Source organism: Ptychodera flava, chromosome 8 (genome assembly GCF_041260155.1).
Source record: "Ptychodera flava strain L36383 chromosome 8, AS_Pfla_20210202, whole genome shotgun sequence".
In the NCBI taxonomy this organism is placed as follows: Eukaryota; Metazoa; Hemichordata; class Enteropneusta; family Ptychoderidae; genus Ptychodera; species Ptychodera flava.
In genome coordinates this window covers 26,392,293-26,405,060 of record NC_091935.1, presented here as the reverse complement: position 1 = coordinate 26,405,060, position 12,768 = coordinate 26,392,293, and the positions used below count along the sequence as shown (strand labels likewise).

The 12,768-nt window shown below is 37.4% G+C and overlaps 1 protein-coding gene across 1 annotated transcript; it reads right to left on the bottom strand.

Moving 5' to 3' along the window:
- Nucleotides 1–5,413: 5,413 nt before the first annotated feature.
- LOC139138047 (uncharacterized) lies at nucleotides 5,414–5,980 on the bottom strand. The gene has a single exon (XM_070706269.1). It carries the CDS (start codon nucleotides 5,978–5,980, stop codon nucleotides 5,414–5,416), a length of 567 nt encoding a protein of 188 aa, XP_070562370.1.
- Nucleotides 5,981–12,768: the final 6,788 nt, after the last annotated feature.

Sequence of the window (12,768 nt, the reverse complement as noted above, 5' to 3'; positions counted from 1 at the left end):
AATATTAAAAAAATCATGATATTTGCGATTTAAATAAAAATATTCAATAATAATATTTTAGATACGTGTTTGGAATTCATAGCTCTATTGTACATGCCAATACCTTTCATTTGATATATCACTCGATAGTTTAAAAGCATATGAAGAGTACTTATCGATGGATTTTTATAATTTTATATCGGACTCATGCAAATTAGGTACCAGTGTGTATTATGCAAATTAAATAATCACGGCTCTATTTTGCAGCTGCATATCGTCAATTTTCGTGATGCAGAGGTAATAGGTTTTCTAGTGACGTATAATGTGGCTGTATGATGTAGTTGTATGTGTTAAAATTATTAAAATATCGTTATTCAAAAGGGGAAGATATATTTTTCGATATAGTTATGAAAATAATTCAATAAAATCATTTTAATATCTCTTTGGGTATCTATTTTGTATTCTACATGCAAATACCTTTCATTTGATATATCACTCGATAGTTTAAAGTATGCTTAGAGTAGTTAATAAATCCCTAATTTTATATCACATTTTTGTATTTTGCGTACCCATGCGAATTATGCAAATTAGGAGCTACGGCCGTACTTGACAGCTCAACATTGTCAATTTTCTGGAAGAACAGATAATCAGCTTTCAAATGACGATGATGTGGCTGTATGACGTGGTTGTATGTATTAACATTTTTAAAATATTGAAATTCAAAAGAGGAAAATATTTTTTCAATATAAATATGAAAATATTTCAGTGAAATCAATTCAAATATTTCTTTGGATATCACAGTTGTATTCTACATGCAAATACCTTTCATTTGATATATCACTCGATAGTTTAAAAGCATGTTTAGAGTAGTTAACAGTTAATTTCTGATTTTACATAGTATTTATGCAAATTGGATACCCGTGTAAATTATGTAATTAGGGGGTATGGCCCTACTTGAAAGCTCAACATTGTCCATTTTCATAAAGTACAGATAATAAGCTTTCAAATGATGTATGATGTGGCTGTATGATGTGGCTGCATCTGTTAAAATTTTTAAAATATTGTTATTCAAAAGGTGAAAATAATTTTTCATAATAAATATGGAAATATTTCAGTGAAATCAATTCAAATATCTCTTTGGATATCCATATTGTATTCTACATGCAAATACCTTTCATTTGATATATCACTCGACAGTTTGAAAGTATGTTTAAAGTAGGTAACAATGAAATTTCTAACTTTATGTCGCATTTATGCAAATTGGATACCCGTGTGAATTATGCAAATTAGGGGTGTATGGCCCTACTTGGCAGCTCCACATCGTCAATTTTCTTGAAGTAGAGATAATAAGCTTTCAAATGACGTATGATGTGGCCGTATGTAAGGTGGGTACATTAAGTGTGAAAAATAGGTGAGTCTGCCGCTCGCCTAACGTTACATTGGCGTTACGTATATCTAGAGTGGAATATGAAAAACAAGACAATTTGGAGCGCAAAATTTGAGGTATATTTAGGACTTTCACGAATATGTATAGACAAGGTCTTTCCAACGGGATTCTGTGCGCTGCTACATATATTCAAAGTTCGACGAATAAGAATTTCTGCGATTATTAAACAATCCTCTCCCCAAAAATGCACTCAAAGTGAGCGAAAATTTTTACAAAGCCGACGTTTGGCTGGTGGAGAAGGTATTTGTAAAATGACGCCACGCCTAGTAGTTGTCTGAATGTAAAGCTAACTAATAACAATATACCAAAGAAATGTCACCTGAAAATGCCTTGCAAAAAATCACTCAAATTGATGGCAAAAACAAATTAAAGGGACACAGTTCGCTCAAAGGTCGTATGGGACACATCAATTTCAACACTGTATCCAAGGTACGATGGTGATTGATGAAAGTTAAAACATGTCTGTCATAATCTATCATCGTACAATTTAAATATTGCAGCTATGATGATGAGGTGCATCTAGTGCACGAAATACATTGTTTGTATACAAGAAACAGGCGCAGTTCCGACGACCGCGTGGGCATTTAGTTTTTTCAAAATGGGCAGGCAAGGAGTATGGTTCTGTTGTTTTATCAATCTTAGAAACAATAGGTAAATGATCAGAAAAGTCTTTTTCAAGTACTATAAAGGATATCACAGATGTAACAAGATCGGTTGAAATTATAGTGTAATCCACAACGCTATAACCATTATTGTAATACATGTAAACTCGCCCGGAATATCCGGTTCTTTACGTCCATTTAAAATATGAACATCAAATGTTTTACACAGAGATAAGAGGGATTTACCATAGTTTGATACAACCTTATCTTTTGATTTACGAGGTAGCGTCAGTGTATCAGAATTGTATAAATCTAGTGGCAGGTAATCAACAGAGTCATCTAGTATAAATCATTTTCTGATGACGTCCTCGCATTAAAGTCTCCAGTTAAAATTATTTTACGTCTGGATAATCTTTCAAAATATCCGCTATACAGTCTTCTAAGAGTACAATTGCCGTTTTGCTCAGGTAGCACCTTGTATGTTGTGAGTACTCAGGTGGGATATAAACACAGAAATAAATTACATCTTTAGCGGGGTTTGAAGTGAAAGAAATCATTATGAAAAAGTAAAACATAACATCTTGGCATTGACAATGCAATTGTGTAAGACCCTGTGCAATTTCATTACGAATGTAAACAGTCTGCACGACGACCGGGCTTTTCCGGTACCATTGCATGACGGGTAATATAGGCAAGAACTGGCGTCTTTCAGTGGCGTCATTGAAAGTGAACAAAAGCCAGCAATATCGCCAAAATAAAGACGCGGTTTTCTCATAAACTAAGGTATATTTTCACTGTTTTTGAGATGGTAAGTGTCAGCTATAGGTCTGAAGAATATTGTCGGCAAATGTTTTGGCAATATACATATTTTAAAATATAATATTATCAATTTTCAATTGGGTAGCTAAAATTACTTGATTTTGAACGAACTCAACTTTCAAAACTTGTAATTTTTGGTCTAAAGAGACAATCGCCAAACTTTGCCGATTAAACGTACCCCATTGTCAATGTAAACGTAAAATAAAGTCATCTGGGTCACTAGACACGCGATCGTTGGCAGAAATGGAGCGAATTCACGTAGGTGTGAATATAGGGCAAAATTCGAAAATTTTGTCAATTTTGTGGCATAATCCTGCTGTTGAGCACGACGCTGCTTGAAAAAGGCTGCAAGTGTCACTTTTGGCATAGCTTCCACAATACGGTAAACGGGTGCTAAAGTCCCGCCCGCTCGGCTGGTGACCTCACTGCACGGAGAAATGGAGGGTACATTTTCTATGGGGTTGACAGGACCTCTCTTTGAAACTTAAGTAATTTTTGGTCTAAAAATCATGTTGCCAATTTAGTACGAAAAATAAGGCCTTTAGGTATTACTTATTGTTTATAAATGATTAATCGTTCTGTGGTTCATTAAAATGTGTTCTCAGCACAGTTAACTTTTGAGCGAAACAATGAAAAACCCTAAAATTTTCAAGCCGATTATGTTCCACCTTAAGTACCGTCAGACTAATGCAAACCTCTCCAATCGGCAATGGTTTACTCCTGGCAACATACAGCTTCATGTTAGTCATCGGGGCTTGCCCCCTCGTCGGTAATTGCTCTGATTGACACGATTTCGAGTAACTTGCAGTGAAAACCATTGATTGACACATGTCAAATCCCAGTCGTAAGGGCGCGAAGCGCGGTACTAGCCAATCCCTTACCACTTTCTTGAATGCAGCTTAGCTGATTATTATTGCCCTCAAAGTATGACTCATCAGCTATGCCTTAATAAGGTAAAATAGGCGTAGATAATCAAGTAAACAAGGCTAACGACGTGGCGGGAAAATCGCATATGTTGTAAACAAATGCTCATGAATAGTATCACATGACATCTCAAAGCTGCGCCTATTGGTTTAGAGGCTAGACATAATGAGGTCATGCATAATGTGCTCATTCATAGCTTCACCGGCGAGCCACTCGAAATGCACAAAACTTGCACAATACGGAATAACTCGTCGGCGTATGAGCACATTTTCTGTATTAATGTAATGTAGTAGAGGTTGCTAATTACAACTGCATTCAGAGGTAAACTTGTGGTAGCCCGTATTTGTTGAAAAAATCCCAACAACTAAAATTTCTGTCGATCTCACAACTGGTCTGCGATCGCAGGCAGTGTTGCAAGTGTTCGATCAAAGGTCATACTGCTGCCCGTCACTGCCCGACAGGCAATTTACCTTCCAATATCTGTAATCAGTCGATATCTCTGTACCTGAGCCCATTACACTCTGTAAAACCAAACAAAATAATAGTCCCAGCCGTCGTTTTCCCAGCGAGTGTCAACGATCATCTGTGGTATGTCCCTGCAACGATGATCGTATCCGGTATCCACGCACTCAGTGACACTGCCCGTCAGGAATTATATGGATGACAGTTTTGAGACAGGATTAAGTAATTGTGAGTAAAAACAGACGCATATTTTGTAGCTTTCTATAAATGTGGTAGTACTCTTTGGGGGCTGGTACACATCAGCAGGGGCTAAACAGCAGCTCTTTGGTGTTTTTAGACATCGAATCTTGACAGTACGGCAGTCGACGGGTAGTTGGACCGGTCGGGATGTTCATGTGATCGCTACATTTAGACCTTTCAATGTAGGTTCGTTCCAACAAAGCCATTTTTGTACGGTTTGTACCTATCTTTATTTCTACTCTAGAAACATCATTAGCTTTAAATTTGATCCGTAACTTAAAGAACCATGTGAGTTTCTTGTTCCAATGTTTTGATGTTGTAGCATCGACAGCGGTCAACTCTCGTCGAAGTGTCAACCATTTATGCGGAGGGTGGGAAATTTAACTCTCATAGAACACGTGCATACTGAGGTTGTCAACGTCTTCAAATCATCAACGAAATAATTATTTTAATTTAATAAATTACAAACAATATCAAATTATTGTAAAATATCTTCATATGATAACAAATATTAATTGTTATTTACACCTTAGAGATTGAACCCACCCATTAAAGAAAATGGTTTCTAACATAATGTCACACATGCCAATCACCCTACAATACCCAATCAAATCGCTGGTACCGGCCACACCTCAAAAGCCGGGTTATCGTGCAGACTGTAAACAGCAACTCCGCCTGAGTTACGTCCACGTTTACAACGTTTCGGTCTGGGCATATTGAAACCTGTATAACCAGCTATATTTGGAAACTCTTCGATTCCGAGCCAAGTTTCAAGAAATCCAAGAATGTCATAACTTGAAATAAAAGATTGAAAATCATTGGCATGTAATTTGTTTTTGAGACCTCTGACATTTAGTGAAAGTATGTTTAAAACACCTAGAGAGTTATTATTATGCATATGTGTCATACCTTGCGCCAATTTTGGGCCTTGGCCTGACCTCTATCTAGGCCTCCCAACAGGTTTGATATCGTCATTCAATGCGTCGTAGGTATATGTTTTGCCTTCAATAACAATCTTATCATAGGATAATCTACATCGTTTATTTTGCTCGCGTGCTTGTCTTAAAAACTTGGATAGATTCTTTCTGATGTGGCGGACTCTTGTTGTAAAGTCTTCGGCGATACGATACTGAGTATTAGTGTCTTTCCATTTTGCCGCTGCAGATAGCACCTGTTCCTTGTCTTTGAAGCTCACACACTTCGCTATTATTGGCCGTGGTCTGGAGCGGGTGTTAAGGCGATGTGCTCGTTCGAATTCCACAGTGTCAATTTCAAGTTCGTCCTTCAACAGGGTTTTCACTTTCTCTTCACTTTCTGCCCAGGTTTCATGACCATTTTCGGCTTCCTCAATTCCGTGAACTACAATGTTGTTACGTTTTAGTTGTGATGAGACGTAGTCAGACTCAGTCTCTACTTTTGTGATACGTTCACGCAATTGGGCATTTTCCATTTGCAGCAATTTCACCTTTTCGCGTTCTTGCTGTAATTCTAGTCTCACGTCTGTCATTTCCGTTTCAATCCTGCCTATCTTGCTATGATTTCATCTGAGAGACATTTAATTTCGGTGGTAATTGATGCTTTTACAGCACCTAGTTCTTCCATTATGTCTTTCATTTTATTGTTTTTATCGCCAGCTTTACCTGCCTCAGAAGTCACATTTACTATGGAGACCGAACGGTTACGTAGTTCTTTAAACCCAACACTTACACTCTCCGTTATTTTTGGTTGTTTGGTTGCATGAACTTGGGGTTGGTTTGGTCCCGGGTTTAATTCTACATCACCACTCAGAATTAATAAATCAGCACGATTACATATCCGTGACATACCAAGACAGTACTTGTTCACATCACATTCATAGCGACAGACCCAATTTTCATAAGCTATGCGTGTGGCACAAGTTATTAGGCTGAAGTCCATAATAGTTCATTATTACCGTTCATTTCATTCCGTCCGCGTCTGTTATAGCCAGTACATGGTACCATATACCGTCAGTGAGAACTGTGCCGAAGAGCAGAACGGTCGTGGCTATTATTAGCGTGCATGCTAATCGATAGCTGAACACCATTGCTCGTGACCACTTGCTGGTGGGTTGTATTCAGACGGTAAATCTACCATTTTCCAAGAAATTGGTTGTAGAAAACCACCAATACGACAACGCCAGGCACTAAGCGTGACTCCCATCCTACACACTGCACTCAGTTGGTAACAAATTTGTTAGAAGAAGTCGAAACTCACAGAAGGAAAATGATATTCTCCTCGAGTTCAGGAGCTCGGTCCGCACGATGCACACCCTTTGAAAGCCACAGGTGCAATCTAATATCATACATTAAAAGATATGGTGGTGGGAACGTTTGTAAAGTACTAGATGGCAGACGGGACCAACACAAATAACTTTACAAATCAGTGCAATCCTAGGAGGTCCAGTTGTTCAAAATTATACAGGGCGCCCCCTAAGGAATCTCCATTGTTCTTTATGATGGATATTGGACTCAGATTTCTGCAGGTGCAAAATATGTTGGGTCAAGATATGAGAAACGGGGAAATTACCAGTAAGCAGTGGGGGAAGGGGAAAAGTTACGGGGGTATGATCTTTCATATCGTAGCGATAGGCAGTAACGAACTGCTAATATGTTTTTCCTTAAATTTCAATGTCATTCAAAATACGTCTGAATAGTATGTTGACATTAAAAACACTGTAACTTACTTTCTAAAAATAGCGCTGATGGCTGCCCCTGTTTTTATTAGTTACAAGTTTACCAACAGGGTCCGCATATGCCATGGGGTCCACTAAAATTCATGAAAAAAACTGTTCAACAGATCAGACTAAAACTAGCAACAGACTTGAACAATAAAACACAATAAAAATATCAGCACTCACTTTAAAACTATTTACCTATATAAAGTCTTAATCACATGTTTTAAATTGCACTTTAAAATTTCAGAGATTGGGGCTACATCGAAGACTTTCTGTTTATGAATTCCACATTCATTCTGGCGTAAAAAGTCCGCGTGTTCAAACATGTGAAATGCTTAGCCAAGCTCGATTGACCGTATAATAACTAACACCATACCCTTTCTTTAGTACCCGCGTTCTTCATTTAAAATTGGTTTATGATACTCAGATACAAGGTGCAAAGCGATACGACCGGTAATTATAGCTCCAAAAAAGATGTACGAGTGTTTGTTGTCTATTAACGAGCTGACTTGCACTATACTCAGGAATCCTAAATTAACGAAGTTGTCTAAACCACAAGGTCTGCGTTAAGGAATGTTTTGTCCACCTTTTAGTCTGTTGTACTTGACTCTCTAAGTGGAACTACATACCTATTCAAAATGGTGAATGCAGTATCATTATTTTTGTTGTCATTTGTAAACCTGCAATCTTTGGAATTTAAGACCCATTCTTAACCTGAATTCAACTTATTATGCCAGGGTTAATAGACCAGTAGGTGGCGTCGCCCAGTTCCCATGTCCTGGATACAAAGATGCCCATAAGGTGTACTTTAAGGTGTGCCAGCTATATCACCCGTACAATACTTATATACTTGGTATGATCTCCCAAATTGTGTTGACTCTAGGTCATTTTAACTCAGTGACTATAATTGCTGATGCCATACCCATTCTTCAATCCCTATGTTGTTCCTTTAAGATCTCTTGCTGACGTTTTCTATATAAGTCCAATGCGACCTATTCTAGTTCGACTGATATTTCTGCTTCTAGAAGATGTATTGGTGTTCGTTACCATGGAGTCAGCTATAACTCAGTAATCCCAAACTAATGAACTTGTCTAAAGGACAAGGTCTGTATGGAGGAATGCCTTCTGCAGCTTTCTGACAGTTGTACTTGGCCATCTGTGTGGAATATCAGTACATTCAAAAGAGTAAATGTAGTATCATTCTTTAAGATCCTTTGGAAATCCACTGCCTTGGGAAATCAACACCCATTCTGATTCTAAATTAAACTTTTATTATGTCTTGATTTAAAGGTAAGCAGTTTGTATTGCCCTGTTCCCTTGCCCCAAATACGAACATGTCCTGCAGGTGTACACGACAACTGTTTCCACCAGTATCAATCTTTTCAATATTTTTAGAGGTATTCTTGATAATTTATTATGATCTTTCTTTTGCTGACTTCAAGACATGCTGCGACAAGGTGTCATTTTCACACCAGAGAACTTCATGTATGAGCTGACCCATCTTCGCTCAGTAAACCAAAGTACAGAGACTGCTCTGTTAAAAATACAGTTGAGATTGCCCTTGATTAACCTTTGGGCGCCAAAGTCAATTTTTGTGACCTTTATAAAATATAGCTTAGTAAATTTTTGAGATTTTTGCCAAAATTTTGGTAAAAAGCTGCAGGCAATAAAATATGATGTCCATTTGGTCCAAAATTATCAAAACGATTGTAAAAGATTCATAAAAATTGGTAAAAAGTAGTAGTAAAATTTTGGTTGGAAAAATTAAAGCACTCAATGGGGTAAAAAGCGATTAGTTTTACCCTGTCTTTCTGTGGTATTTGACGTAGTAAATCATTCTATTCTGCAAGATCGTTTAAGAGAGCATTCTGATCTAAATGCTTCTATTCTTAAGTGGATTCAGTCATATATATATTTCAAACTAGAAATCATTAGGTGCCTATAATAATTTCTCTTAAACCTCCTTTCTATCCACGTGATTCCTGTTAATCCTGTGGATCAGTTTTTTGAAACGTTCTTTTTCATGCATACACTTTTCCATAAGGATAATCATTTTCTATGCATGAATGTCTGTATAAATTCCAAGGATATGACTCTTCTTGCTTATGACTTCCACCAGACATTTGTTTTTGAAATCAAGTGCAATCTTGAGTTATGTCTTGCTGGTGTAGGATCTTTCTATCCCGATTACATTTTATATTCTACTGAATCCGACTGAAGTTATCTGACACTAACACATGTGTGCTTTTAGTGCAGTAGCTCCAAATCTTTTGACATAATCTTCCACTTATCTTCCACTTTTGGTTTGGTTTTGTCTATGGCTTCTCCGCAAGGTGACTGGGTACCGTACGTTGATAGCTCTGCTGGTGGACAGAATTGTCCCCGAGGCTGTCTTTCGCCCAGTTTAAGCGATGTCTTCATTGCTTCGCTTCGATAAAGTTTATGTGCGATGTGTTTACGAGCGTGAATGCTTCACGAACTCTGCAGCGAGGGGTCACAGTCAGAAAAACTGTAACAACTTAGCTCGGTTATTGAACCAGCGTTTATGAGATCGCGGATTTTGCTGAGCGGTTTGTCTATGGCTTCTCCGCTATAGGTGACTGGGAACAGTACGTTGTGAGTTCGATCTCGATTGAAACCACCTAATTATCATCCTTCTCTTTTCAAGCCTGTCAGCTTTTAAATCAAATCTGAAACTCATTTTTGGTACCCCCTTTGACCATTTCTATTAATTTCTAATTGTTTTATCAACTTTTATCCACGTCTATCTCCATGCATATTATAACCAGCGCTTTTAGCGTGCTTTCGAAAATATTGCTCTGTAAAAAACTTTATCGTTACCAGATAATTGTTGACATTATAAGACTTCCTTTTAATGTGTGCCGTGCTCCTAAAATTGATTTATGATTCTTATACGTATGGTCCAATGCGACCAATTGAAGTACGGTACGACCGATACGTACAGCTCCCAAACAGATGAGCAGGTGCCTGTTACCAAGGAGTTGGCAAATACTCAGGAACGCTAGTACGTTGATGAATAAAATGTCAAGGACAAAGTCCGTATTACTGAATGTATGCTCCCATCTTGCTGGAATCTCCATCTATTAAAATAGTGAATAAATTGCCTCCCGCTTGTACTCTGTCAATGGTAACATTCAATAATGCTAGATAGCTGTCTTTGTAAATCTGTACTAAACCAGCTGGCTTTGTAGCAGTACTTATCATTGTTCTTTGATATCCTTCGTACAATCACTGTCGTGGGAAAGCGGCTTTCTAATCTGAACCTGAACTCAATTTTACAGCGCCAGAATCACAAAGTCAGGAGGTTGTGCAGGCACGTTTCCATGCCCTAAATACGAACACCTCCTTTGGGTGTACTTGACAACTGTTTCAAACCAATATCAACCTTCGCAATACTTTACGTATGATCGTTCAAAAAAGCAACTACTGTAGAAGTCATTCTCGTACCAAAGAAGTGGACGCTTTCAAAGCGGGGGAACTCCATGAGTGAGATTACGTATGTTGGCTCGAGTACAGTTGCTGTTGCCATACCATTTTCCTTCTAAAATTGGTTTACGATGTTTAGACGAAAGGTCCAACAATAGGGTCTATATTGCGGTATGTCTTCTTTGGAAGTGAAAAGTCATTCTACACCTTGTCAAGTTTTGTTAATTTTGTTGAGAGGATTAATGGTCATGAAAATATACATATTAGTTTATAGCCTGTTGTCCTTTATCAAATTCAACAGGAATCTGGAAACGACTTTGAAGATTCAGGCTACAATACTATGTATAAATTGCACATAAACATTTCGTTTGATGTTTACTTAAAGTGATTTGTGAACGAAAACTACCGCTTTAAATGCACTTTTGGCCATTAAATCAGACTTTTACTACTGTTTATGGAAAATAAAAATCCATCAGTCTGGTAGAAGAAGTCTGGGAACTTTGAAACAGATTTCTTGTCGAAAGCTGAAAGGCTGCCAGGTCGTACAGCATCGAAGGGAATTTTGTCTTCGAGAGTTTGTAGATGGGCAGGGAGAAGCATGTAGCAAAAGAGATGGTCGAGGTCGCTGGAACTTTTAAGGGCTAAAGGATAGAAGGTAGTGTCTTTGTTTTTGGAGCAAGACCTCAGTAACCTGTGCCCGAACTATGTGCAGTTTTACAAAGAAATAGAAATAACAGCTTCACTTCAAAGCTATGTTTTTCTTTATAAAATGTTTCCGTGAAACATTAACATTTCGGAGATAGGTACTACATCGAAGACTGTCCGGTACTGAATTTAAATTCTTGAAGCACGCATAGCAGAGGTTCTGTGACCAGATTCGATACGAAACTTTGGTAGTTGAAGTTTACTCGTGGAAGCGGCATGCGTAGGATAATTGTGGACATTGGTATAAACATTTCAGCAATATACAGTGGAACAGATTCATCAAAATACCACTTCTTGAAATAATCAATTTTTCGCCTTAGAGATTAGCATAAAAAGTATCTCACATTATTTTGTTTTAGCCTCGTTATGAAATGATAAATTAACTCGGAAAATCGTAAACTCTGGTGAAAAAAGGAGTTTAGTTATCTGCTTATACATTTAGACTAGTATTACTGGCTGAAGACAATTGTAAAAAGTAAAGGATCAAGTATTGATCGCTGAGGTACACCATCGACAGTAGAGCCTAATTTTGTCTTTTGGTACACCAACCATTATTCTTTGACTTTCTGAGGTTTTACTCTTATGACATGGGCTCTGAGAACGGTCAGAAAGGTATGACTTGAACAAGTTTAGATCAAATATCCAGCAGCCTGTAAAAGAAAGGTTGTGGTGGAGAATACCTTGATCAATAAGATCAGAGGCATTTGAAAGATCTAGAAAGATGACTCCAGAATATAAGAGAACAGTTAATCACGATAATTCATTTATAAATCACACTGTGTCTCATGGAGCTGACATTTTTGAGAAAAAAATTATAAAGTTTACGATTTACATGACTTTTGAAATAGCAGGCAAAATTTTAATAGGTCTGTAATTTGACTTTTCTTTTAAATTACTAGTTAGTCCTTGTAAATATGAATATTTCTGGCTCATATAAAAATATCATGAAATGTTACACTTCCGATGCTAACGTTATAGGTACCAATTGACTTCGTTTGTCTGTAGAAATGCCTTTGAACATACATTGAAGATAACTTTGGAATATGGAATATGGGATTATCAAGTTTACTACTGGTTGATTAGCCGTTAATTATGTCTCAGATGAACCACTGTCCCTTCTCCTTAAGGGGCCATGCATGTACAAAATTAGTTCAAAAGACTTAATTTCTCCGACAGTTATCAAAATGCAGAGTTTCATAAAATGATAACGTAGATTTTTCAGCTTCAGATATATTTGACAATTTTCTACGGATGCCAATATGTGCCATACTTTCAGATCGGATAATATTTTATAGTATGATCCTTCAAACTGCACTCACTTCTGGCCGTTATCGCAAAAACGTCGACATTATCTCACATGTCAACTTCTATGAGATTTCCTATCTAAGCTCGATTAACAATATAATAACTGACACCATACCCTTTTATTTATAACCCAGTTGCCCATC

Bases quoted from the DNA above. Each gene is read 5' to 3' on its own strand.
- LOC139138047 (XM_070706269.1), bottom strand. From the start codon at position 5,980: ATGACAGACGTGAGACTAGAATTACAGCAAGAACGCGAAAAGGTGAAA.